The sequence below is a fragment of the Symphalangus syndactylus genome, chromosome 19 (assembly GCF_028878055.3).
Source record: "Symphalangus syndactylus isolate Jambi chromosome 19, NHGRI_mSymSyn1-v2.1_pri, whole genome shotgun sequence".
Lineage (NCBI taxonomy): Eukaryota > Metazoa > Chordata > Mammalia > Primates > Hylobatidae > Symphalangus > Symphalangus syndactylus.
Genome location: NC_072434.2, coordinates 19,957,171 through 19,984,741, shown reverse-complemented (window position 1 = coordinate 19,984,741; position 27,571 = coordinate 19,957,171). Strand labels below are relative to the sequence as shown.

The window sequence follows — 27,571 nt, the reverse complement described above, 5'->3', positions numbered from 1 at the left end:
GTGGTGGCTGAGGAGCCCCTGGGGTCCTGCAGGTCACCCTTTGAAAGGGGAAGTCAGGCGTCTCGGGCAGCCAACAACCAAGATTGTCCCTCGCTGCTTCTGACCTGTCATCTGCTCTCTGCTGAGGCTGGGATGGGGGTGGGGGCTTCAGTGCTCCCTTTTGAATCACTTCACCGCCCCCACATTGCTAGTGTGAGGAGAAGGCCCGACACCTGCAGGAGCTGCTGGAGGTGGCAGAGCAGAAGCTGCAGCAGACGATGCGCAAGGCAGAGACGCTGCCAGAGGTGGAGGCTGAGCTGGCCCAGAGAATTGCAGCCCTCACCAAGGCAAGTGGGCCAGGGGCCTGGGATCTGCCTCTGTCCCCCATGTTCTGAGCTCTCAGGGAGCCAGGCAGGGAAGGGAGCGCGTGGGAGGCGCACTGGGCCAGGAGCCAGAGAACTGCTTCCCGCCATGTGATTCCAGGGAGCACACTGCCTTGTGCCTGTCAGTTGGAAGAGTAATCCCTGTCCTCATCACCCTGCAGGGATGTGACAATCTCATGAGAAGGGGTGTGAAAGTACTTGAAGGAGAAGAAACTATGTTGATGCAAAGTATTTTTCTTTTTCTTTTTTTTTTTTTAATCCTCTACACCATTGTGGTGAATACTTTCTTTCACTTGGGGCTGGAGCAGAAAGATTAGGACTTTGTTCTCTGGAAAGATGAAACCTTAGAAGAGAAATGGTATATATATCCCTGAAGGGCAAAGGGGTGAGAGTTAGGTTGAGTACATCTTTGATTGCCAAATTGAAGCTTCTAGATTAGGGACTGCTCCTGGTTGTTTGAAGGCTGCAGTTTTAGGATGAAGAAAAGAAAATATAATTTTATTTAATGGATACTTTATGAAGTAGTAATTCCTGAGAGGTGTGCTGGCTGAAAACATAATAGGTTCTGGAAGAGCCAGGTAAATGCATGGATTTAGACATGCAGGGGTTAATCAAAATAATTTAGGAGTGTTTTCAGCTGGTCAGCCTCATATGAGATCTTCAAACCCGTGGCGAGAAGAAAACTGGTGTTTAGGAAGCACCAGGCACAGTGCTCGGAAGGGAGAGGCTGGCCGGCCAGTGTGCAGCTCAGCTGCTTCGAGGACGGAACCTGCAGCCTGGCTGTGTCCCAGCAGACCCAGGACCAAGACTGCTTCTGCCACTGACTGTCTCTGCGACCTGGGAAAAGTCATCCCCTCCCTTAACTGGCCCTCAGTGTCCTTATCACTATGGTGGAGTTAGACGGGATGGTCTCGGAGGTCTTTCCAGCCTTGAGGAATGAAGGATTGGGTTGAAATCACAGCAGAGGATGTTATGTGTGGGCTGCTGAGCAGTCAGCTTTAGTATCTCCCAAAGCTGAAATGAAGGCATGGGCTGAAATGATTAATACAGTCAAGTGAGTCATCGCAGGAGGAGTTTAAGGAAGGATTTCCTGACTGTAAGAGATGTGGCTCCTAGAATATCTTGCCAGCAGAGACAGTAGGGTCTCCATCTCTGGACATGCATGACTGGAAAGGGAGACTACTCTACCTGGGCTGGTTTAACAGCAGAGCTGTAACCATGTGAGGCTAACATTTGTTGAGTGCTTACTATGTTCTCAGTGTTCGCCTTGGATTATTTCATTTAGTCTTTGTGATGGTCCAGTGGGCCTGGGTGCTATTATTACCCACATTTTACAGTTGTGGAAATGAAGGCACATAGAGGTTTGGTAACTTGCCCAAGGTCACACAGGTGGTAAGAGGGAGCCAGGATTTGAACCTAGCCAGTATGGCACGAGTCCATGCTCTTCAGTGTGGTTCTTCTATCCATCTAGAGGCATAGAGGTTTATGGTAGCTCATGCTTTCAAGTGGAGCTTTTTCTGGAAGCATGGGGATTATTTACAGTCTCTTGAACTGCTAGCTTCAGGATGTTTTAAGGCCAGGCCTGAGCGAGGAGGAGGTAGGGGAGACCTGGCAGGTATTGAAGTACCTGGGAAGAAAGGCAATGGGGATGGTGGTCCTGCTCCAAGATGATAAGTGGAGGCTGAGCTTCACTGGTACCGGGGGCCATGATCCCCAGGGCCACCCTGGCACCAGGGTGCAGGGGATGCGGGGCCTGAGCAGGAAGAACAGAGATCTGCGGGCTGCACCGACCCATCCCTGCCCCTAGGCTGAAGAACGACATGGCAACATTGAGGAGCACCTGCGGCAGCTGGAGGGACAGCTGGAGGAGAAGAACCAGGAGCTGGCACGGGTGAGGGCATCAGGCTGGGCCCTAAGGCCCCCCGCTTCCCCCAGGACAGGCTCCCAGGGCGGTCTGTGGAAGGGGCACAGAGGAAGGGCCTGGCCAGGGACACAGCCACAGAGAGTGGGAGGAGGCTGGCAGGTGAGGGGGGAGGTGGTCAGGAGAGTGGAGTGAGGGGTTCCCAGAGGATGAGAAGAGGACAGGGGAGGGAGTCAAACCCCAGCGGGAGAGGGTGGTCCTCCCTGGGAGGGTGGCCTGGTGCGAGGCAGGCGGCTGTGCAGGTGCGCCAGCGGGAAAAGATGAATGAGGACCACAACAAGCGGCTGTCGGACACAGTGGACCGGCTGCTCAGCGAGTCCAACGAGCGTCTGCAGCTCCACCTGAAGGAGCGCATGGCAGCCCTGGAGGAGAAGGTGCCCGGAAGGGCGGGGTTGAGATGCGAGAGGTTACTGCTGGGTGTGGGGAGGGGGGAGGCAGGACTGCGATGGGCGCAGGCGGGGTCTTAATGGGGTGGGTGGCCAGCCTGGAGAGGTGGGGCTGAGACTGCACACCCAGAGGCTCAGGTCCGGATTGGGAGAGGAAGGCAGGGGCCTGGCTCACAGCTGCTCTCCCCCAGAACACGTTGATCCAGGAGTTGGAGAGCTCCCAGCGGCAGATTGAGGAGCAGCACCACCACAAGGTACCTGGCTGCGGCCAGCCCCGCCCAGCCTGGGAGGGCCGGGTCGCAGGTAGGAAAGGACACCCTGCTAATTTTAACGCTGCTGCTCTGATACCCGGCAGTGTTAGTGCATGTGTTAGTGCACTACATACGTTACTCCATGATTTCTCATTAGAGCCCACCATGGTAGGTGCATCACTGCCCACAGGGAAAGAAGATGAGGCCAGAAGCGTAGGGCAGAGGTGGACAGCAGAGAGGCAGGGCCCAGTGAGGGGCTCCACCCCAGGATTTGGAGGGAGCTTCAAACCCTGGTGCAGCCAGAGCCTGGTGATTCTGGGAGGATTTGCCTCCGTCCTGGCCTCGGCAATGTCTGTGAGGTCTGAGAGGGTGCTGGGGCCCTCTGCTGCCCAGCCTCATCTGCTGTGCATTTGTGCAGTAGTGAGGGGTCGGCAGGCCTAGGCTAGCAGAGCCCTCCCCAGACAGACCCCCTCCTGGCCCTGCCCCTGCCCAACCTTCCACTCACTGTCTGGTTGGACCTCTTCTCTTTTGGTGTCATCTGTGGGCCTGGCCTGGGGCCCCCGGCTTTGGACTTTGCAGTACATTCTTCAGCTTCTCCCCAACTCTGCTGCCCTCTTTGTCCCTCTCTGACTCCCACCCTCCCTCTCTGCCCCTCCCTGGCCCCGACTCCCGCCCCCACCCCGGGTCTGCTGGCACAGGGCCGCCTGTCTGAAGAGATTGAGAAGCTGCGCCAAGAGGTGGACCAGCTGAAGGGCCGAGGGGGGCCGTTTGTGGATGGCGTCCACTCCAGGTACTGCAGCACCAGAGGCTGGGCATGCCAGGACGGGGTCCTGATGGATGCTGAGTAAGGAGATTTCCTTTCAACAAAAGACTGCCCAGGACCTCAGGGTCCTCCTCCTGTTCAGGGTGGGACACTGAGGCTCAGATAATTTGGTCAGAGTCACCCAGCTTACTTGGGCAGTTTGGGAGGGAACACCTGCCCTTCGAGGGCTGCTGAGAGGCGAGTCATCAGACAGTCAGTGCTCTCTCCCCGCTGTGGTAGGACATAGGCCATGATTTCTGCTTCCTTGACAGAGGGCACACCCCTGAGAGAGGCCTGCACATCCCTTGCTTAGCCGTGTCCCACAAGGCCCACTGGTAGGGAGAGCCACTCACTCCAGTTCTCTTGAGAGTCAAGGACCACCCGAGTTCAGGCAGCAGGCAGAAAGGCAGCAGGAGAGATTGGAATGAAGCATCAGAAACTTCCTTACTGGAAGTTGAGACGCCATGGCGATCCTATGGTCTTGGCATCCCTTTTCTTGAAACCATTGTGAGAAATGGAGCTTATCTCCTAAGCTTGAATTAGGCCCATGTTTAGGGAACTTCTGGATTTCCCCCACATTTTGTGTAGCAATGGGTATTGAGTTCAGACCTTGAGCCTGTCCTCAGTACCCAGGCCAGAGAGGTGGGGTGAAGACAGAGGAGACTGAAGTGGATGGTGCCACTCAAGGTTCATGGCTCTTGACTGTTTTCTCTCCAAACCAAAGTCTCTTAGATCAGAACCCTTGCCGTTCCCTTTGGTCATGGGCCTGCTCTATCAGGGAAATGGGGATGAACTACCATGAAGAAAGGTTAACGGAAATATGCATGTGGATGTGTGTGGAGGGGCAGTGCTTGAAATAGGGAAGGGGATGTTGAACTTGAAGAAGAGAAGCCCACGGTGTCTGGGATGGTAGAGACTTAAGTGCCATCTCCACGTTCGCCAGGAATTATTGTATATGGTATGAAGGGAAGCAGAGGATGGAGACAGGCAACAGTAGTTGGCATTTCTCCTACTTCTCCCATCTTGACCAGAAGAGACAACCCCTCAATTAGTAAAATATGGCCCACAGTACACCAAGCCATTTGCCACTGCTTGGCTTTTTTTTTTTTAATGGTTGGGAATGCTTGGGTTCGACTATAGAATCATTGGATACATCATGGGATTGGGGCTGAGTTGCAGGGAGAAAAGGGGAACATGCAGGAACTTCCCTCTCCCTCCAGCGACCTCGTGTGGTCTGTTGTAGGCTCACTGTGTCCCTTCATTCTGGACTCCCTCAAGGGTTCCAAGTAGGAAGGCACAGGGAAGAAGTATCACTAGGGGAGACTTCCAGATATTCCAGGGGATTGTTGCTTGGGTCCTAAAACCTCAGGGTTGGAATAGACTCTTGGGACAGTCAAAGTATTTTCTCTAGCTTGTGTTTCTGACAGTGTCAGGGCGTCCTAAAGCTTCCTAGGCATAGGGGTATGCCTGGCTTGAATTTTAACCAGGGACTCAGTCCAGATTATGGGGAGACCCGAGGAAAAGTGCTGGGTAGAAGACCAAAAAACAAAGACCCTCAGAGTGAAAAGGGCCTCTAGACATCATCCCTTCCAACCTCTCCCAGTGCCTGGAGCCCTCCTGCGCCATGTGTGTCAGATGGCTGGAGAGCCTCTGCTCGAATACCTCTTTGATGGGGAGCTCAACTTTTTAAAAACCACCAGTTGCATCATAAGCCAACCCTTGCCATTAGAAGATGCTTCTTATGCCAGATGGAAAGCTGCTCTCCGGAACTTTCTCCCCTGGCTCATTCTGAGCCCTGGAGCACCAAGGCGTATGTCTGCTCTCTTGCTTACACGACAGCCCTTCAGACATTTATGACAGCTCTGTGTCCTGCTAAGACGTCTCTTCTCTGGGCTGAAGATCCCTTGACTCTTTGGGCCCACTGGGTGTGAGCTGGGGCTCTCAGTCCTCAGGGCCTGTCTTTTCTCTCCCCCATCACCGCTCAAGGTCACACATGGGCAGTGCAGCAGACGTGCGGTTCTCCCTGGGCACAACCACACACGCACCCCCAAGCGTGCATCGCCGCTACTCAGCATTGAGGGAAGAGTCTGCCAAGGTGAGGGGGTGGAGGGATCTCCTCAGGGAGTTTGGGGTCAATTCGGCCGCGTGCCTGGCTCCAGTTACGCAGACGGCTGGTGTGTGGGGCAAATCCTTCCCCTTCCCTCCCCTGTGTCAACGACAGCTGCAGCCCTGGGGTTGAGGCCATCGTCAGCTGCAACAGCTGTGCCCCCCCCTTGCCTTGGCCTCCTGGTGGGCAAGAGGTGGGGGCTGGCAGGCAGCCAACAGTCCCTGAGGCCCCACTGAAGTGTGTGTGCGTGTGCCTGGGCGTGCAGGCGTGTGTATCTGGTGGTTGGGCGCGGGGGGCGGGGGGGCTTCACGGGTAAGATGGAATCCGCAAACTTTCTGGAACAAAAGCTGTGGTTCATGGGGGAGATGAGGGAGGGATGACAGGTTAACTGGCCCTTGGGATGGCACCTGGAGTTTTCCGAGAAGCAGCTGTGAGTTCATGCTGTCTGAGTCTGCCTAGGGAGATTAGGGGAGAATGAGGAAAGATATGGGGCAGAAAAATGCTGAGTTTGATCTTTTGGGAAAGTGCGATTATTCGTCATGCTCTGTCCTGAGTCCAGGTCCTCTAAATATCATTTAGAGCACTGGGGTATTAGAGGATATAGATGGAGAAAGAGGGAACTCCTAGTCTCGGGGGAAGATTCATTCTGCCCTTAAGAAACCCTCAGTCTGATGGGGGAGTCACAGTCTGAAGGCGCCTCTTTTTCTTTCTCCCCCGACTTCTTTACTGTTTCTGTTTATAAGAACATAGCAGCTATCTAGGAGCTGAGAGGCTGCAGGAGCCCTGAGGGGGAGCTAGGGGGCTTGGGTCATAGAGGATGGGTGTTAGAGTACCTTTCTGTCCCTGGGTCCCTTCCTTCCTTCTCTGCTCTTCTGTTCTCCACCCTCCCCTCTTCTGGGCCTTTGTCCGCTGGATAGGTTTGTAGGATGATTTCAGAGAAGCTGCCGCCTCTCAGGGTTAACCAGACTGTCCTGTGATGATCTGAAACTCTGCAGACTGTCTACTCAGGCCTGCTTGGCCTTTCTGTTCTCTGGGTGTAGTCAGCCTTTGAGTTTGTATGGATGGAAACTGATAGCATTTATGTAGTACTTGCTTTGTGCCAGGCACTGTGCTAAGGGCTTTACATGTATTTTCCTCATTTGATCCTCACAGCTATCTATGAGGTAAGTACTTTACCATCCCTATTTTACAGATGAAGAAACTGAGGCACAGAGAGGTTAAACAATTTTCCTATGGTTGCACAACTAGTGTTTGGTGGAGATGAGATTGAAACCAAAGCAGTCTCTCTCTGGATTGTTTTCTTAACAGAGCAGTATTTCTCAGACTGTAATGTGCAAACAAATCACCCAGGGGTCAGCCGGGCACGGTGGCTCACGCTTGTAATCCCAGCACTTCGGGACGCCGAGGTGGGCAGATTGCTTGAGCTCAGAAGTTCACTACCAGCCTGGGCAACATGGTGAAACCCTGTCTCTACTAAAATACAAAAAATGAGCCGGGCGTGGTGGCGTGCACCTGTAATCCCAGCTATTCGGGAGTCTGAGGCAGGAGAATTGCTTGAACCTGGGAGGCGGAGGTTGCAGTGGGCCGAGATCGTGCCACTACACTCCAGCCTGGGTGACAGAGCGAGACTCCATCTCAAAAAACAAACAAACCAAAAACCAAAAACCAAAAAACCACCCAGGGGTCTTGTTAAAATGCAGATGTTGAATCCATAGGTCTGGTGGTGCGGCCTGAGATTCTGCATTTCCAACAAGCTCCCAGGAGATGCCAGTGCTGGTGGGTAGAGGTAGGGAGGGTCCTGCTCTGCAGTTATCTGGGTGTCTTATTACGACTCCTTTACCCTCCTCCTTTGCTAAGGACTGGGAGACTTCTCCACTGCCTGGGATGCTGGCCCCGGCAGCTGCCCCTGCCTTTGACAGTGACCTTGAGATCTCCGACGTGGATGAGGATGAGCCAGGGGGTCTGGTGGGCTCTGCGGACGTTGTCTCCCCCAGCGGCCACTCAGATGCCCAGACCCTGGCCATGATGCTGCAGGAGCAGCTGGATGCCATCAATGAGGAAATCAGGTTAGGGCAGGGCTGGAGGGCTTGGGAAGTGCCTTGAAGGGCAGGGGGGCCCTTTGTGTCGGAAAAACCCTATATGGGTTTGCTCATCTCTTATAGCCGCAACTTAGAGTACCACAGTTCAGGGACCCTCTGTGGGTCATCGGGCCCGCTGGCCCAGTGCTGGGTGACAGGAGCAGGGCCTCAGTGGACTTCTCAGGCTTCACCTCCCCTCTCAGGGCTTGCGATGTGGCTGGGCTCAGGAGGATGCATGCTGAGTTCCTGCAGCCCTGCAGCTGATCATAACCACTAAGAGTGTAGCTCCTGCTTACTGAGGCCAGCTCAGGGTGAGAGCTTTGTAAATGTCACTGTCCATCCTACCACAGTCCCTGAGGTAGGCAGCATGATCCCTGTTTTACAGACAAGGGAACAGAAACTCAGAGAGGTTAAGTGACTTGCCCAAAGCCACACAGAAGTGACAGAGCCAGGATTCAAACTCAAGTCTGAACTTGGTCCACTGCACCATGCCTCCTGTCCCTAATGAGGCATCAAACAGAAACAGTGACAGGGAACGTTGTGAAAACCTTCACTTTATCCTGCCTTTTTAATGAGTTTATTAATGTTAATGACAAACAGCAGGGCAATATCTGAGCTGGAGTGTATCAGAGCTTTATAAGCTGTACAGGACATCCAGTTCAATGGTTCAATGTATTGCACAGACCAGTTACAAAGAAGACCCCCCCCCCCCCACACACACACACAGAGAGAGAAAGGTACAAACATAGGACCACCAGCTTTTTATTTTGCAAAGTAAAACATTAATGATAACGACTATCTATTATCACAATCATTTTGCAAAAGAAAGGACATTTTAACATTCCTGAAGTAAGAAAGACATACTCAGAATAAAGGCGAGTCCTTCCTTGTGAAAGGGAGCGGGCATCTTTACTGGAGCATGTGTGTGTGAGAGAGCGTGTGTGTGTGTGTGCGCGCGCGCGCGTGCATGCACTCCTTGCTGAGTGCCACCCAGGCACACAAGTGCTCCATTTTTATTATTTCTCTCATTTTTCTGTGGAACAGGGAAAACCCCCTCAGGGGTCAGCATCATTTACAAGTCCTACACTTGGAAACTGCTGACTTATACCACTTCAGACATTGCATATGTTGGGAAACTGAGGCACAGACAGCAAAATACCTGACTCAAGGCCACCCCTATAGTTAGGGGTAGGTCAAGAATTCTGATTTTCAGGATGGTTTATGTTCCACTGACAAAAGTGCCTGCTTCCCCAGCAGCTGCTTTTGTTAAACGGAGGGAGTAGGCAAGCTAACAAGAAAGAGACATGTTTCTAAGCTCCAGTGGGACAGACAGAGCCTGCCCGCCAGGCCTTGTGTACACCGCATGTGGTCCTTGGTGGTGAGTGCAGGCATCGACCCGCACTGCCTCCTGCTGGTCCTGGCTGGGGCTAGTGGTGAGGTCTGGTTTTGCCTCCCTTCCAGGATGATTCAGGAAGAGAAGGAGTCCACGGAGCTCCGCGCGGAGGAGATTGAGACACGTGTAACCAGTGGCAGCATGGAGGCCCTAAACCTGAAGCAGCTGCGCAAGCGTGGTTCCATCCCCACCTCTCTGACGGCCCTGTCCCTGGCCAGCGCGTCCCCACCACTCAGCGGCCGCTCCACACCTAAGCTCACCTCCCGCAGTGCTGCCCAGGACCTGGACCGAATGGGGGTCATGACCCTGGTGAGAGGCAGCTGAGGAGCAGGCCTGGCATCACTGGACCCTGCACCCGGGGAGGTTTTAAGGGATGGTAGGACTCACGTGCTCTCAGCTGGGCCTGCCATCTTCTTCCCATGGTGTGTGCAGACCCCGACATGTCAGGCCACCAACCTGTCCTTCTGGGTTTGGGAAGGGCCTAGGTCATATCTTCTTTGCCCTCTCCCTTGGATGAACCCAGACTGCTTAAGAAACTCACCCACTGCCCTCACCTCTTCCTTTCTTCCAGAGAAATAAGCCCTGGCTTGTTTTTCTAGGCCAGCTTTTTTTTTTTTTTTTTCTGGTGTGATATTCTCTCCGGGCCTGTGTGAGGCACTGAATCCTATCTTCTCATCCTAAGACCACTGGGCTCCCCTGGGGTTGGCTCTAGGGTACCCAGAGGGTGAGTCCGAGCTTACTCATCCCTCTCTCTTGCAGCCCAGTGACTTAAGAAAGCATAGGAGGAAGCTGCTGGTGAGTGCTGCCTGATGGCCCAGGTACTAACGGGTTCACTGCTCCCACGCCCTTTCCTTTCGGCTTCCTCCCCCAGGGCCCTTGAGTCTGAGTCTGAACTCAGAGAGGCACCCAGGGCCTCCCCGCTGCATTTCTCCACGCTCCTCCACCTCTTCTGGGCTGGGTAGGCAGGCCCGAGATCTCTCCCTCTATCCCCTGACGGCTCCACTGTCTGTTCAGTCGCCAGTGTCTCGGGAAGAGAACCGAGAGGATAAAGCCACCATAAAATGTGAGACTTCTCCTCCTTCCTCACCCAGGACGCTGCGGCTAGAGAAGCTTGGCCACCCAGCCCTGAGCCAGGAAGAAGGCAAGAGGTAAGTGGAGCAGGCCCTACCTCCAGTCTCTCCATCCGCAGGGTCCTCTCCTCCCTTCCTCTGCCTCTGCAGGGACTGCATCTCCCCTGTCCCAGTTTCTGAATGTCTTACTTCTCTTTGAAACACCATCAGGCCTTTCCCCCATCCCAGTTCTGACTTAATAGAAGTTCTTCCTGAGGTCTAACTTCCATCTTTCCTGCTGTCACTTAAGTATGTTTCTTCTTATTCCGCCCCCTTCTGGCTGTCACCCTGTAGTGCCTTGGAGGATCAGGGCAGCAATCCCAGCAGCAGCAACAGCAGCCAGGACTCCCTGCACAAGGGCGCCAAGCGCAAGGGCATCAAGTCGTCCATTGGCCGCCTGTTTGGGAAGAAGGAGAAGGGCAGGCTGATCCAGCTGAGTCGGGATGGAGCCACAGGCCATGGTCTCTGTCCCCTTCCTAACGGAGGTCTGGGTGGGCGTTGGGGCATCAGAAGCAGGAAGGTGTACTTGGACTGGCCTTCTCTGCCTGCGTCCCAGGGACCAGTTGGGGGAAGCCCCAGGCAGGTGACCTCAGATCTGCAGAAGCAGTTTTCGGTTAGAGCTATTCATGGCGGGGTGGACTGCCTTGTGAGGGGGTAAGCTTCCCTCTACAAGCGTCAAGAAGTGGCTGGATGGCTTTATTTGGCATGCTGTGGAAAGGTCTCCTGTATTGAGCGAAAGATTGGGTGTCTGGGGTTTCTTTCAATTTGGAGATTTTCTGATGTACTGTGCTCGGGACCTTCAGGAGAAATCTCTTGGTTGTTTCTTTAGAAGAGTCAGTTCTTGATTGGAACTTATTTCTGGGTACATCTGGCCTCTGGGACTCAAAATGTGATAACACCTAATTATAGCTTTGTAGACATTAAATTCAAGGAAGAGCTTAGGCAAGCGTGGCATCGTTATCACTTCTGTGATAGTATAAAGGTCTAGTACATGCTTGGCATGTGGTGAGTACACGATAAATGTTAGCTTTCATCTGCCCCCTCTCTTCTATTTCTTCTTTTCTCTTCCTTCCTGTTCCTCCACCTTTTCTTTCTGTCACCTATTCAGCCATTTGTCCCACAAACATTTATTGAGTAACTACTGTATGTCTTAGTAACAGATGCTGACCAACAGTTCATTCCTTCAAGGAGTTCAGTGTCTAATGAAAAGGAAGAAGAGACAATTCCAGAACAACCTATTGATAGAGATGTGCCCAGGGTGCTTGTGGGACTCAGAACTCGGCTATGGAATGGTGGGGACAACAGGGGTGGCCTCCTTTGGTAGTGACACCTGAGCTAAAGTGTGAAGGCCACATAGGAATTAGCCAAGCCAGGGAGAGGTCTGTGTGTGGAGGAAGGGGGTGGTCTGGGAAAGGCAAAGGTCTGTGGGTGTGAGAGGTTGGTATGTACTTATGCATGTTCAGAGTTGAGAAGGAGGAGGGTGGGAGGAGTGGGGAGATGGGACTGCACAGCTAGGCTGGGGCCAGCTGTAAGGGCCTTGCAGCATCTGTTGTAGTTTAAAAGTTCCCCTGAGGCAGTGGGAGCATTGATGAATTTTGTGTAGGGGAGGAACTCATCAACTAGAATAAAGGAACCTTTGGACCCAAATGCATAATTAGACCTTTCTGCAGCTCAGGAAGATGTGGATCAGAAGACAGCTAGCTGGCTGAGGAGGAGGAGAAGGGAGAGCATGAGAGGAGGAGGAGGATGGGGAAAGAGGAAGGAGAAAGAGGAATTCGCTGAGACAGGGAGAGGTCTGTGTGTGAAGGAAAGGGGCGGTCTGGGAATGGGGAGGAGGACCATGGCCACCTCTGCTCAGAATATGGAAGTGTCAGTCCAGAGAATGAGGTCCAGCTCCTTCTTCCCCAGTCCACAGGGGCGAGGGGAGTTGTGGAGCTGGCCACAGACAGGGGAAGCTGAATGGTTTGATCAGGGGAAGAAGCATTTTGGGTGAAGCCTGATGATTTCCGACGCTCTCCACACCACGTTGGCACCTAAACCTGAGACAGCACCTCAGATTGATTTCTGGGTTACCCACACTTGTTGCCTACTGTGCACTGTGTGGGGGTGACCAGGACTTAAAAGAATTCTAAGATTCTGCCTCTGAATTCTGAAGGGTTCTAGCATCAATTCAAGGAGATGTTTAGTAGAAGACAGAACTCTGCATGTTCCCCTTTGCGGTTTTATGCAAGTGAATGCACCCAGAGAAGGAGGCTCAGAGACACAGCTCTCAGTGTGTGGATTTCCCCACCCCTGACCCAAGCCAGGGTCATCCTTCTCTCTGAGCCTTGTAGCCCACTTGTGTTTGGGGCTCTGGGTTTCCTTTGCACCTTGGCTTGGAGGAAGGACAGGTTCTGTCTAGGATTCTAGGGTCGATAACTTGGGTCCATCTGGCTGGAAAACACCCCCAAGGCTGAGGCTCCCAGGGAGACTCTCTGAACTGGGGATGACCCGCTTGATGCCATTCTCTGAGACTGCTTGGATGCAGGGACACTGAGCAGAAGCTCCAGGAATAATGGTCCCGTCAGGCCATGGGTTGTCCTCTGCCAAGGAGCCTCCTGCTGCTTCTGTTCCCCACCCCTGATCCAGGCAAGGGAGGAGAGGCAGAGGAGTTGGCTGACACACACATCTCTTTCCTTGTAGTTCTGCTAACAGACTCCGAATTCAGTATGCAGGAGCCTATGGTACCTGCCAAACTGGGGACCCAGGCAGAGAAGGACCGGCGGCTAAAGAAGAAGTAAGAGCCACAGGCCAGGGTCTGCGAGGGTGGGGCCCAGCCCCCTACCCACTTCCCTTCTGCTGGGCTGCTGTGAAACTGAGCTCAGGGACCCAGACCCCAGCAAGGCCCTTCCTGAACTGAGTTGGCCTCGTCCATGTGGGCACAGCAGGGATGGGAGGAGGTTCTTAGGATGACCCTAGGGAGAAGGAGGCAAGGGGGTTGTGGGAGAGTGACCTGGGTCCTGTGGGTCTCTGGCAGGGCAGACTGAAATCTCTAAGTCAATGTCAGGTCACATGCAAACAGAGAGCTCCTTGCTCTCTGGGGGTAGAGAGGTGTTCCTGCCCCATTTCTTGTCGTATTTCTTCAGAGGAAGAAGGAAGAGCAGAGCAGAGGAAGTCCAGGGTGGGGAGCAAGGGTTGTGGGTGTCCAGCTCTTTCACGGCCCAGTGGTGCCTGGAGCAAGAACAGTTAAGGGAGAAGGAAGAACTAGTGAGGCTGTTGTTCCTCTTCCTATAAGACACCAGCTGCTTGAAGATGCCCGCAGGAAAGGAATGCCCTTTGCCCAGTGGGATGGTCCTACTGTGGTCTCCTGGTTGGAGGTAAGCCTGAGCAAAGGGAGTCCACTCAGGGTTCTGAAGGGAAGGATGTTTGGGGTGGGCAGAGGGGTGGTGTCCTAGAACTTTTACAGTGTGTTTCTCCCCTGCCAAGTGCACATGTGCCATACCTAGCATTTAGCCCCCCTCCCCCTCCCCAACACACACACATACCAGTCGCAGGGCAGAGTCGATGCTACTTTTAATCGGTAAGATGGGAGAGTGAGGGATTTGATGACCTCCACATTCCTATGATCTGCATTTGCTATTCGAGTCCGTGGATGAGGCCTGGCCCTTGCCCCTTGCTGTTGCCAAACTCTTGGTGGTAGGGCCCAGGCCTTGAATTACCTCCCTGTGCCTGGTGTCTGCAGCTCTGGGTGGGGATGCCTGCCTGGTACGTGGCAGCCTGCCGGGCCAACGTCAAGAGTGGTGCCATCATGTCCGCTCTGTCGGACACAGAGATCCAGCGGGAGATCGGCATCAGCAATGCCCTGCACCGGCTCAAGCTCCGCCTGGCCATTCAGGAGATGGTGTCATTGACCAGCCCCTCTGCCCCGCCCACCTCCAGGACTGTGAGTGGCCCCTCCTTTGCCCAGGACATTTTCAGAGGTCCTGGAACAGAGTTTGCAAGGTCTCCTGTTGGGCTTTGGGAAGATGGCAGCGTCGAGCCCTGCCCCTTCCTTCCCGTCCTCACAAAGGGCTCTCCCTGGTTTTCTGGAGGATATGATGTTGATTCTAGGAGGATCCCAGCAGCCTTAGTTCCCTGCCTCTCACATACCACCCACAGGGCTCCATCTCCCCATCCCTACTCTGCCGAAATTTCCAGGTCTCTGGGCAGTTTCCAGGATGGGCTTTCTAGGGTTTTCTATGGTTGCCAGGTTGGGGGAAACAAAGGGAAGAGGGCATTTGTGAATATTGTCTTGGTCCTCTAACACAAGAATGCAGACTGCTCTGTGGGCCCCTGGGGTGGAGTCTTTCATTATTGGCCATCTCCATGATTGGGGTCAGCCCCCACTCCAGATCAGTACCATGTATTCTTATTCATCCGGGAAACATTTATCGAGCATTTTCTATGTGCCAGGTACTGTGCTAGGCATTGTGGATATGATGATAACAGAGATGTGGCTTCTGCTATCCACTTGCTCAGAGCTAGACAGTGTGCAAGCTGTGGGCTGGGCCCATTGGAGGACTCAGGGAGGGAGCTTTGTCCTTGTCCTTTGGGCTCCCAGCCTGATGGGCATCCTGGGGACCCACACCCAGGACCAGCTAGGTTTCCTCTCTGCCTGCAGTCTTCTGGGAATGTCTGGGTCACCCATGAAGAGATGGAAACTCTGGAAACATCTACTAAAACAGTGAGTCTGGCCCTTGGCCTTTGTCCCTGGGCCTGGGGTTGGGACTGATACTCCCACAAGGATGAGGGGAAGGCTGTGGGCAGTCAGAGTGGGCTGCCATCGATCTCATGTGAGGTTGGTATCCCTGAGGTGTGATCTGCTCTCAGGGTGGAGGGTTGTTGGGAGAGGGGTGAGGCTGGGAGCGGAGCAGTTTGTATGTGTGTGATCCTTCCCAGGAGGTCACAAGCTTGCCCTGGGCCACTGCTGTGCTGCAGAGGAGGAGAGTTGGGCTGGGGAGGGCTTTGCCCTGCGGTGGACCTGAGCCACAGAGTCTCTGCCTTTGTGCTTCCTCCCTGGTGGAGGAATGGGGAGTGTTGGGAGAGCTGGGCGTCTTGCCTGGCTCCCAGTCAAGCCTGGGAGGTGTGTGTTTTTGCCACACACACATTTGCCCCGCCTCAACGCAAACATGGGTGCACACACCAACCTTGTGTTCTCTCTTAACCATCCTGACGAGCTTTCCCCAGTCACCCAGCCAGACACTGGGACATCTTTTTCCTCTCCTTGATGGGGCCTAGAGTAGAGCTGATGGGTTTCTTGACTTTGCCTGTTTCCCCTAACATGCTGCACTGGTTCCTGCTAGGACAGTGAGGAGGGCAGCTGGGCTCAGGTAAGACTCCCTCCCCTGTCTAGAACCAGCTCCCAAAACTTCAGGACAGTGTTCCTCTGGTGGGTTCTCTCCCCAGCAGGAATCTCTTGGGTCCTTCTTCATATGAAAAGCCCTGGACACAGGTTCTCTGCTCCCATCAGAGCGCCCCCCGCCCCCACCCAGTTCCCTCTAACTGCTTGTTCTGGTTTCTCAGGATGGCAGGTGAGGATCCCTGGAGGGCTGTGGCCCCTGCATTCCTGGCCCTTCTCCTCAGTCTCACCCTTTTCCTGGGAATAGTGAGACCTAGATTAGTATGAGTCTTCTTCCTCTCCCTGTCCCTCTCAGGGGCACCCTGGTGAACTGAGTGAAGGTCTTTCATCCATTTCATGAGCAAACATGTATTGAGCAAATATAAGGATTAGGCCTGTCCCGGCTCTCTGGATATAGAAGTGAAGAAAGCAAGCCCTCATGGAGACAGTAAACAAATAAAGGAATAATATCAGTAAACAAACCATGTCAGTAGGGATAAAAAAGATAGTCTCAGCCGGGCTCGGTGGCTCACGCCTGTAATCCCAGCACTTTGGGAGGCCAAGGCGGGTGGATCACGAGGTCAGGAGATCGAGACCATCCTGGCTAACATAGTGAAACCCCGTCTCTACTAAAAATACAAAAAAAAAAAAAAAAAAAATTAGGCAGGCGTGGTGGTGGGTGCCTGTAGTCCCAGCTACTTGTGAGGCTGAGGCAAGAGAATGGCATGAACCAGGGAGGCGGAGCTTGCAGTGAGCCGAGATCACGCCACTGGACTCCAGCCTGGGTGACAGGGCAAGACTTCATCTCAAAAAAAAAAAAAAAAAAAAAGTCTCAATAAGTAAACAGATAAAGGGACAATATTGGATAGTGATGCGAGCTGTGAAGAAGAATGAAGCAGGGAGCAGCACTGTGTATATCTGCTCAGGGAAAACCCCACCAGCAGGAGACTGGCTGAATCATTCATGCCATAAAACACCCTTGGCAGAGGTGATGGCGCGGGGGAATCTGAGCCATAGGGTGTGAAATGAAGAATGCAGATGCAGATCCTAAAAGATGCATGGAATTTGATACCAAAACTCAAAACCAAACAAAATTAATAATGTGTTGTTTAGGGAGATATACATGGATGATTGTAAAAAGCGTAAAACAGTTTTTTACAACCAAAGGAATAGTCAGAAAACTCAGCATAGTGGTTCCCTTTTAGAGGGGCAGTAGGAGATGTGTGGTGACAGCGAGCATCAGAGTACAAACAGTACAGTGTGGGTAATGCTCTGCTGCTTAGTTTGGTTGGTGTCCAGTGTTGCTAACTTCATTTATATGCTTCATAATGAGCATGTTACATATAGTCTTATATGTATCAGCTATTACATTGTAAAAGAGAACAAAATAGACTTTTTCCATCTAAAAACATCAAGTAAGAGTAAGGAAAGAGTGAGGTAGGGTCGCTGTGAAAACTAAAGCTTTCTCAAGATGGGTGGTCAGGGAGCACCCTGCCCAGGTTAGGAGGCCACATCCACATGGCACAGGCCCTGCAGGACCACACGGCAGGGTGTGCGTGGGAAAGCAACAAAGGACCTGGAGCGTTCTCGGGGGAGAGGCTCAGGCCTTAGAGAATGAGTGCTGCTGGCTATTCAGGCACAGGCCACCACCCTTTATTTTTTTCAATCTTCTGCCAACATTAACTTCCTTGCTTCCTCCATGAAGCCCGCCTTGTCCCGGAGTGAGACAGGCTTCCTTTGCCACGCTGCAGGTCCTCTGTAACACAGCCTCTCCCCTGGGCTCAGCAGGCTTGAGGCTCGCTGAGAGTCAGGAAGGCACGTCTGCTGCGCAATACCGCAAATGCAATCCAGAGTCAACAGGAAGGATTTCATATTAGCTGCTGCCGGGATAGCTACTTCTGTTCATTAGTGTAGATAATTGATATGTGAGTGGAACCGTATCATTTCGAGATCTTAAAAAGTTCCATTTAAAATCCTCACCTCCCACCACTACTAGCCCCCTTATTGAAGATAAACTGAAATTGTATTGGACTGCCCTTCCTCCCTCATGGGTGGAGGATGGATTCATGCATCTCCCAACCAGCTATACCAGCCTCAGCCTGCTGGCTCTACCTTCCTCCCCCATAATAGTCTCCTGCATCTCATTTCCCTAGACCCTGGCCTATGGGGACATGAACCATGAGTGGATTGGGAATGAATGGCTACCCAGCCTGGGGCTCCCGCAGTACCGCAGCTACTTCATGGAGTGCCTGGTGGACGCCCGCATGCTGGACCACCTCACCAAGAAGGACCTGCGGGTCCACCTGAAGATGGTGGACAGCTTCCATCGGTGAGCGCATCTGGGGTCCAGGGCCGCCTCCTTCGTGGGGGCCTCCCCTAGCTCTGAGGGTCTGCCTCTAGGAACAGAGGTGCCTCCATCTCTTTCCATGGCCTGTTCTGAGTGGCAACAGGTCTCCCCCTTGGGAAAGTCTCCCTTGTCAAATCCTTGTCACATCCTGTGATTTGAGGATTCAATCCTCAAATTGACCAGGTTTCTGTCCTCATAATGACTAGGTCATTGTGTCTAGTCCTAAAGACACAAAAAGTCATTTTTCTTTAGCTTCACCTCCTTTGAGATATTCCCCCGGGTCTGAATTTTATTGCTTGTCTTTGGGCTTGCTGAATTTGCTGTGTTTACTCTGACAAGACTCAAACTGAACCTGGTGTTCAATTTAGGTGTCTCATTCCAAGTTGAGGGGGAAGGTTTCCCTGGGCCATTGCCATGCCGACATCCCAGATCGGAACCTCTCCGCTTTGGGCTCACATCCTTTTTTATAGGATATCATCCAGTCCTCTCCTCCTCTTTGCTGAAAAGATCTTCTGTTCAAAAGTAGCTGCGGCACAGGTCCCAAACTGGCAGCCCGTGGGCAGAGTTTGGCCCACAGACTTGTTTTTGTTTGGCCCACATAAATCTTAACCACTCAAATTGAGCTGCCAGTATTTAAACAGTAGATTTTATATACAATTCTGGATTTCTGGCTTCTCTTGAAAACTGGAAAGCTCTGTCAACACATTCTAGCATGGAAGCAACCAGCTGGAGCTGAAGAGTGGAGTCCACTCAGGGTGGGTGGGCCTGCTCCAGGGCCTCCCAGCCCCGCAGCCTGCTTCTCTCACTTGTGTTACCTGCCTGTTCCCAGCAGGCATTTGTGTTGGAGAATGCAGTAGGTGACCATGGTTCTAGGAGTTGGCAGTTTTTAGGAAGTCCTTCTTAACATCCAGCTTCAAGTCGTGTGGGTGGCTCTTTGAGCCAAGTCTTTTGTCTTGACTGGATAATAAGACCAGGAGTAGGGCTCTTCAAGTTTCTCTCAGGGCTCTGTGGATGTCCCGTGGTCTCTCCAACTCAGAAATCTTATAGAAAGTTAAATCTGGAAGGGATCTTGTTAGCGTCCCCATTTTATGGATGAGAACATTAAGGCATGGGGAGGAGCAGTAGCCCAAGGTCACTCAGGGATGATGGCAGAGTACAGGGGAACCCAGGTATATGCTGACTGAAGTCCAGTGCTCTTGGCACTACTCCGTACAGAGCCTCCTGGCTTGGAACCCTTGGCCTATCTGACCCCAGCATGAGGGCTGACTTGTGAGGGAAGACCACATCCTCCCCTCTGCACACGCCCCCATCCAAATCAGCTAGGGCTGAAAAGGAATTGTTTGTCTCTGCCCGGAGGCTGCCAGGCCCAGCTGCACCTGTCCTCTACTCAGTGATTGATAGGGCTGGGGAGAGATGAGCTGTTCCCCCGCCAAGCCGGGATGTGCCTGGGCTGCTAGAGGATCTGTCAGCCTGGCCTCAGCCAAAACTATGGAAATCCTCCCCCCCAACCCCTCTGCCCCATCCCCAGGAGAGAATTGTGACCTGAGCATGGGGTTCTAGGTTCAGCTCTGAATCTTGAGTACTTCAGAGTTTCTAAAGCATTTTCACATCTCACTGCCAAACTATGTGTCTACCTGCTTTTATTCCACGTAACATTTCACAAGCATGTTCTTATGTCTTTAAAATTTCTTTTAAATCATGATTTTTATGACAAGAAAGGGATATTTTAAAACCTTATTTTACAGATAAGGAAAACAAGTTCAATAGAGGTTGATTTCCATCAGGTCACCCAGCCAGGTGATTACAGAATGGGGCTCAAATCCTTGTCTCTTGACACCCCACTCAGAGCTCTTTTCCTTGGGACATGGTGCTCTATTGAGCAGGTCTTCTAGAAGAGCTCCTGTTTTGGTAGGACAAGCATGCACGATAGTCATAAATGTCACCCTAATAGTGCTGCCACTACTGAGTGCCTGTAATGTTCCCAAGGGCTGGCTAAGCCCTTGTATTTATTGTCACCTGCAAGAGAGATGTGACCCCATCTCACATTTGCTGGGTGCCTCTCAGCTAGGAAGGGGCAGAGCTGGCATCCAAACCCAGGTTAACCTAACTTTAAGGGCTTTATATTTTTGCCGTGGTATGTAGCAGCTTTGAAAGGAACTGGACTGAAAATTATAGTGAGTGAGATTGAAATTAGACAGAAGGCATTTCCAGTCATGAGCTGTGTGTGCCCATGCCCCTTCACAGTGGACCAAGGCTTAAACCAGCGGCTTGAGCAACATAAGGGTGGCTTGGGCCAGAAAAGGGTGCCTGGAAGTGGCATCTCTGAGCTCTGTTCTAGGCAGAAGAGCCTCCTGCTGAGAAGTGAGGGGAGAAAAGTAGGTAGCAGTCTGCACAATTTAATCTCACAAAGCAGTGCCCTCAATAATAGTCAAAAGCAGATAGAGTTGGGAGGGACCTTCCATTCTAATTCTCTAAAGATGGAAAAACTCAGAGAAGCTGAATGACAAAGTAGCATTCAAGGAAGGAAGAACACTACAGCTTTTCCAAGATGGAATGAGCTGCCTTGAGAAGCAATGAGTTCGCTGCCCCTGGAGGCATTCAGGCACAGGCTCAGTGACTACTCTGAAGGAAGCTGTAGAGGTGACTCCTGCCTTAGGTGGGAGTGTGGACTGATGGCCTCCAGGGTTCCTTCTGACCCACAGAATCTGTGGTTCTATGCCTGGCTTAGTTACTCAATGCTTGCTCTGCACCTGATACTGTTTAAGTACTTTTAGTAATTTGTGTGAATGAATTATTTCATTTAATTCATCAAGCATTTGTAGAGTCCCTGCTCTGTACTAGGGGTTTAGCATCAGTGAACAAAACAAAGATCCCCGCCCTCACGGAGCTTATATTCTAACTGGAAGAGACAGTCAAGGAATAATAAATATATGGTATGTTAATAGACAAAACATGCTAGGAAAAAATTAGACCAGGGTGAGAGGGATTGGGAGTATGGGCCAGGGGTGGTGATGGTGATAATTGCAATTTTAAATCTGATGAACAACGTGACTAGTGAGTTGGACTGAGAAGGTGACATTTAAGCAAAGACTTAATGGAGACAAAAGGAGTAAGCTACACAGCCGACTGGGAGAGGAGTGTTCTAGGCAGAGGCAGCCACCAGTGCAAAGGCCCTGAGGCCGGCAGGCCTAGTGAGCCTGCTGTGTTTGAGGAGCAGCAGGGGTGTCAGTGTGGCTGCAGCAGAGAGAGCAAGAGGGAGAGTGGCTGAAGGGGGTGTTAGACAGGTAGTGGAGCAGATCATGGAGCATCTTATAGGCCATCGTAAGGACTCCGAGTGAAGTAGGGATACAAAGGGGTATCTTGTTCTTGTTTTTCCTTCCACTTGCAGGTGGTAGGGGTCTTTGTCATTCCAGTGCCTGGAGAGAGAGGGACATGTAGGTTTCATTCAAAGAACTTTTTTTTTCCCCATAAATCCATCCCCAGGCCTGCTCCCTGACTGAGAGGGAGGATATGGGTTAGACAGAGAAAGGGAGTAACCTCAGGATGGGTCACAGGCAAGCCCCTGGGGAAGGAGGAGCATGAGGACGCTGGGGTGTTCTTTGTGCTAGAGGCAGTAGGTCTGGACGTGCTGTGGCTGGTGCTGGATGTGAGACAGGTGGTGTGGGAATGTGGCCCCACTGAGGCTCTGGCTCGGGGGCTGTGTGCTTGCAGAACCAGTCTTCAGTATGGCATCATGTGTCTGAAGAGGCTGAATTATGACCGGAAGGAGCTGGAGAAGAGGCGAGAGGAGAGCCAGCACGAGATCAAGGGTAAGCTCATCAGGCTTGGAGAGGGTGCAGAAGCAGCCTGCTTGGCTGGTCCCTGCCTTGGGCCAAGTGGAGGGGAGGCATTCTGTGTCTCAGGGAATCTTCCAGTCTGACAAGGAAGATGCAGCCTCACCTTAGGGAGCTCCCAGTCTGATGGAGGAGACATAGTACACACCAAGTTGGCTATAATTCCCCTCCCTCGACCCCACATACCAGACAGCAGCCACCAACTGGACAAATGCAATGAATCCTCTGGGACGGTGTTAGAGACTGGTGTGCTTGTGGAACTTGGTGATCTGGATGGGGTTGGATGGGAGACGCAAGTCTTAGAGAAGACCTTGAAGGTGGAAAGAATAAGAAGGCCATTCCAGCTTGGGGCAGGGGGATGACCTGTGCAAGGGTTCTGGGGAGAAAGCTCGGAGCCTGTTGGCCTGACCCCGGGTCCTGTAAACTGGCAGGGATGGAGTGAATGGGGGGTTGGTTCCCCAGGAGCCCAGGTGCCAGGGAGGACAGAAAGAAGATATGGAAAGTTAGGGATGCAGTGGGGGTCAAAGAGCAGGGTGGACTGGGGCTCTGGGTTTAGGGAGCTCTGCTTCTGTCCTTGGAGGGCCTTTGATGAAACGTAGTATCTCCTTCTGTCCCTTTTCTTCCCCCACACTCCAGATGTGTTAGTCTGGACCAACGACCAGGTGGTTCATTGGGTCCAGTCTATTGGGCTCCGGGACTACGCAGGAAACCTGCATGAGAGTGGTGTGCATGGAGCCTTGCTGGCCCTGGACGAGAACTTCGACCACAACACACTGGCCCTGATCCTCCAGATCCCCACACAGAACACCCAGGTGGGCAGCCTTTTAATCAGTCCACTTCAGTCTCTCCCTGTCTCCCTCACTTGCTCTCTTTCTTTCCCTCATACACAAAGGCTTAGGTATCTTGGGGGGTGGGGAGCTTTTCTAGGGCCTATGCCAGAGGGGATCTCAATGTCCTCAGTTCTCCAAGTGGTCGCTGTGCATAAGCAAGCCCTCATGGGAACACATGGCCTTCACATACAGAGCACACCTAGTGTGGGCCTGGTACACAGTGTGCTCTTACAATGCGCATCCCCATCCTGCCCTGGGTACCTCTATCTCCTCCTAACCCCACTTCATAGCTGAGACTCAGCCTTCCTTTTCATCCTGCTTCTCTGATCTGACTTTTCTTAGAGGGGAATGAGCCCCAGGGCCCCTAGGGACCAGAGAGCCCATATCACCTTTGTCTACCACCCTAGGGATCTGCTCCTGGGCCTCCAGCCTTAAAAAAGCTAAATATACCAAACTACACAGCCCAGAGCCTCTCCACACCAGGGCTTTGGCTCTCTGTCAACAGCTCAAATGATTAAACATCTCGTGAAATTACATTTCATCATTTTTATGGAGCTGTCATCTAAGAATATATCTAAATTCTCTTGAACCTATTTATATTTTTGGCCCTTCTAACTTCCTGTGGGTAATAGATTCTAGAAGTATTGCTTGTTGTGTAGAGTACTTCCTGATTTTATTTGTCCTAAAAATGCCCCTGTCGGGCCCCTGGGGAAGGAACTACCTCCTTCTGATAGTTTAGGTTTGGTAAGGATATTTGTATTTAACTAGTTCTCACCTTTTATGATTTCATAAACTCTGATTGTATTGCCTCTGGGCCCAAGCCTTTGTCTCTCCAGACGGAGTGTTCTTAATTCTTTTAGGCTTTCCTCATATAGACTCGCCTCTGTCCCCTGATTGTTTTAGCTGCCCTTGTCTGGACTGTTTGCAGCTGTCAGATCTCTTTTGAAATTCAGCCACCAGAGCTGCACAGGCTATTCTGGGAGCAGACACGTTTTGGCTTGAATGAGGGTAGGGCTGTGTTGTCTCATAATTCTGGGCAGTGTGTTGGCCTTTTAGGGGTGGTGGCAGTGCACAGGGCCATTGTGTCCTGTAGGCATTCTGCAGTGACCCCCCACCCCAACCAGTCAAAACTGATAGGACAGATCCCTTCATTCTCCAAGAGAAGCCTGGATTTTTCCCCCAAGTGCAGTTCTCTCCGCTTGCCCACTTTGGGCAAGCCACGTCTGCCACTTTCCTGCCCACTCACATCGCTTTGTGAGATGCTTCTGAAATTTACACCTATCCTCCTCACCTTTCACTGCCCAGAGGAGCAGTGTCATTTGGGTACTTGAAATTTACTATGCTTCTCCTTTCAGATCATTTCTAAAAATGTTATGTTCCCAATACTGGCACAGACTGTCCATATGGAACTCTATGCTTAATATTTTCTACCCAGAAATGGACTTTTCTCTTTCTTTGATTTCCTATCTCTAATGCACTCAGTTTTGGAGGATAGCAGTAATTCTGTAAATAGTAGCAGGGACACCTCTCTATGGCTTTCTAACCTTTCGTAATTTCCTGACCCAGTCACTGAGCTTAGCTGTTGGGAGAAGTAGTGTGTGACCCAATATGGAATCCCTCATTTAAAATGGTTAAAAATGGCTCGGTGTGGTAGGCCTGTATGCTCAGCATTTTGGGAGGTCAAGGTAGGAGGATTGCTTGAGGCCAGGAGTTCAAGACCAGCCTGGGCAACATAGTGAGACCCAGTCTCTACAAAAAGTTTAAAAAATTAACTGGGTTTGGTAATGCGTGACTGTAGTCCTAATTACTGGGGAGGCTGAGGCGGGAGTTTTGCTTGAGCCCAGGAGTTTAAGGCTGCAGTGAGCCATGATTGTGCCACTGCACGCCAGCCTGGGCAACAGAATGAGACCCTGTCTCACTCAAAAAAAAAAACAAAAAAAAAAAAGGTTAAAAATATCTGGGAGCAGTTTTGAAAATTTTTCTGTTTCTGGCATTTCTGAAAACTCTGAATGAGTTAATCTCCTGGGAGGCCTAGAGAGAGTCTGTATGCACACAGCCCAGGGACAACCAATATCCATAGCTGAGCAGGCTTCCTAATTTTAAGTTTTTGATGTGAAAACTTATCAGATATATTTATTTAATCCAAATCAGTCACGTTCTGGTTATCCATGGTTTACATGCTTACTTACCCCTCCAGAAAGAGAAAGACAGGCACGATTTTCCCCTTTCAGACAATTTTTTTTTTCCAAGTAGGTGACGTCTCTTTATCTGTGTGTTCTATGATCCTACTTTTTTTTTTTTTTCTTAGAGACAGAGTCTTGTTCTATCGCCCAATCTGGAGTGCGGGTGTGATCATAGCTCACTGTAGCCTCAGACTCCTGGGCTCAAGCTATCCTCTTGCCCAACCGGTAGCTGGGACTGTAGGTATTCACAACCATGCCCAGTTAATTAAAAAAATTTTTTTGAGACAGGGTCTCACTATGTTGCCAAGGCTGCTACTTTTTTTTTTTTTTTTTGAGACGGAGTCTTGCTCTGTCCCCCAGGCTGGAGCGCAGTGGCGCCATTTGGGCTCACTGCAAGCTCCATCTCCCGGGCTCAAGCAATTTTCCTGCCTCAGCCTCCCGAGTAGCTGGGACTACAGGCGCCCGCCACCATGCCTGGCTAAATTTTTGTATTTTTAGTTTCACCATGTTAGTCAGGATGGTCTCGACCTTCTGACCTTGTGATCTACCCGCCTCGGCCTCCCAAAGTGCTGAGATTACAGGCGTGAGCCACCGCGCCCGGCTGCTACTTTTAAAAAAAATTATGTTGTTCTAATTTGCTGTATATGAAAGGATCCCAGGCTTACAGCTTTACTTATGAGTTTGCTTGAAGGAACAGCTTCAGAAAGGTGTGTAAAGGCCTCTAATGGGCTAAATGCACTGAAGCCTTGCATCTCTGCCCTTGGACCCTAGGAAAATGGTGAAAGATGGCATAAAGGTAGTTAACTATAGCCCTTCCCACCTTTCCCTCTCCTGCTCTGTGGACTCCAGGCACGCCAAGTGATGGAAAGAGAGTTCAATAACCTGTTGGCCTTGGGCACAGACCGGAAGCTGGATGACGTGAGTACCTGGCCATGAATTAGGAGCCTTGGGGATTTGGTCATCTTAGTTGGATTGAAGTTCCTGAGTTCTGCCTTCCCTGGGCTAATTGTTGGAAGGCTAGTCTAAGGGAGGAGAGCCAGAGGGGATGGGGATGATGTCAGGGGGTTGAGGAGGTGGACCAGCCCTAGAAGAACTTGTCTTGGGTAGTAATAGGCTGTCGAGAAGTCTCTGTGAAACTCCTGTGCAAAAGCTGAAGGCCCATGTGTTGTACTTCCAGCATCTTCCAATTCTGTGTCCCACCTTCCTATCCACATAGGATCAAAGATTTTCCCCAAGGCCATATCTTTGGGATCACACCTTTTTCTTGATCTCTCAGACCATATATCTTCAGTGCTGAGCTCAGCACACCTCCAGTCTGCTCAGTAAGATTCCAGCCTGTCCTCCAGGAGTGTGAGTGTGTGGAGGCGATACCCTGCTGAGGTTGTTAAATGACAGGTTTGCTCTCTTGCTCACCAGTGCAGTCTGCACAGCTAAACACACGCTCGGGCTTTTACCATCCCAGCTTTCTCTAGTTTCACCCTTGGGTCTACCTTCACACCAAGTTAAAGTTTTCCTCTCTCCGCCCACCTGGTCACTGAAGGAACAGTCCCTTGCACTTGATTTCATCAGGCCTTCCCCTTGAGTTGAGGGAAGACCCTGGCATTCTGAGCCGTATGGTCCCCTTTGAGATGCCAACCTAAGCATCCTACTGTTTTGTTTTGTTTTGCACTGGTTTGCTGAGGTCACAGCCCCTCCTTAGTCCCCGCCTCCTCTTCCTCCCTCCTCACTTTCCTATCACTGCCCTTGCCTGTCAGGTCTGCCCTAGTGTTGATTTGACTCCAAACAAGTTAAAAGAAAGCCCAGAGTGTGTGTGTTTTTCGCTGCTCCGTCTTCAGTCAGATCACTGTTTCTTAGTAGGGTTCAACAGGGCGAAAATCCACCTTTGTAGAAGGATTGCTCTCCCTCAGGGGGACACAGGGCACTCTCAGGAATACACAGAATTTGTGGAATTGTTTTCTTCACAGAGGTACCTTGAAGTTTGGGAGAAAAGAACAGACTTATATATGTATTTTTTTTGGTCATTTAGATACTTTAAAGGGGCTAAACTGGTAGCTCTCCCCTCCCCTGACCCAGAGCTGTCCCAACTCTGAGAGATCTGTTTTCCCAATGCCCCTGTGATATTGACCCTCCCACTAATTCCGCATGCACTTAGGATCTCTGCTTTCTTTGTTGCTGTCTGGAGAAATGACTCCCATATATCTATTAGTGTGGTGCTGTCTAATTTAGAAGCTATGTAGTCCTTCAATCCTTACAAAAATATTCTTTGAATGCCTGCCCTGTGCCAGGCATTGTGCCAGGCATGGTGGTTAGTGATGACGATGTCTCACTTTATGGTAATGATCACCACATGAGATAGGTTATGATGCCCATCTTACAGATGAGGAAATTGAAGCTCAAAGAGGGAATGTACCTGCTGTGGCAGAGCAGGACCGGAGCAGATGCAAATCTGATTTCTGAGCTCTTTCTTCCCCCTTGTTCCACTTCCTCTGGGAAGCTTCTGGAGCTATCTGCTTTATCAGGCCCCAGACATTGGGGTGGAGTTATTGATTAGACATTGGGGTGCACATAGAGCTGTGCAGTGGAGTTTTTGGATGCAACTAGGTGTGGGCTAGA

At 51.5% G+C, this 27,571-nt stretch overlaps 1 protein-coding gene across 10 annotated transcripts in view; it reads left to right on the top strand.

Moving 5' to 3' along the window:
• PPFIA4 (PTPRF interacting protein alpha 4) overlaps positions 1 to 27,571 on the top strand; it is a 53,079-nt gene that overhangs the window by 20,196 nt on the left and 5,312 nt on the right. For 2 of the 10 annotated variants that reach the window (XR_008649515.2, XM_055233530.2), the window contains exons 9-28: positions 192 to 326; positions 2,170 to 2,253; positions 2,526 to 2,657; positions 2,861 to 2,923; positions 3,619 to 3,764; positions 5,709 to 5,817; positions 7,687 to 7,895; positions 9,369 to 9,609; positions 10,060 to 10,095; positions 10,315 to 10,448; positions 10,704 to 10,870; positions 13,092 to 13,185; positions 13,684 to 13,765; positions 14,131 to 14,331; positions 15,049 to 15,111; positions 15,731 to 15,757; positions 17,919 to 18,094; positions 21,824 to 21,921; positions 22,582 to 22,757; positions 25,808 to 25,876. Coding sequence is in view for 8 of the 10 variants with exons in the window: in XM_055233530.2 (XP_055089505.1) it covers positions 192 to 326; positions 2,170 to 2,253; positions 2,526 to 2,657; positions 2,861 to 2,923; positions 3,619 to 3,764; positions 5,709 to 5,817; positions 7,687 to 7,895; positions 9,369 to 9,609; positions 10,060 to 10,095; positions 10,315 to 10,448; positions 10,704 to 10,870; positions 13,092 to 13,185; positions 13,684 to 13,765; positions 14,131 to 14,331; positions 15,049 to 15,111; positions 15,731 to 15,757; positions 17,919 to 18,094; positions 21,824 to 21,921; positions 22,582 to 22,757; positions 25,808 to 25,876 (2,442 nt within the window). In the remaining 2 variants the exon portion in view is untranslated. Of the gene's footprint in view, positions 1 to 191; positions 327 to 2,169; positions 2,254 to 2,525; positions 2,658 to 2,860; positions 2,924 to 3,618; positions 3,765 to 5,708; positions 5,818 to 7,686; positions 7,896 to 9,368; positions 9,610 to 10,059; positions 10,096 to 10,314; positions 10,449 to 10,703; positions 10,871 to 13,091; positions 13,186 to 13,683; positions 13,766 to 14,130; positions 14,332 to 15,048; positions 15,112 to 15,730; positions 15,758 to 17,918; positions 18,095 to 21,823; positions 21,922 to 22,581; positions 22,758 to 25,807; positions 25,877 to 27,571 lie in introns of those variants that run through there. The other 8 variants (XR_008649516.2, XM_055233535.2, XM_055233532.2 and 5 more) reach the window with 7 other exon arrangements.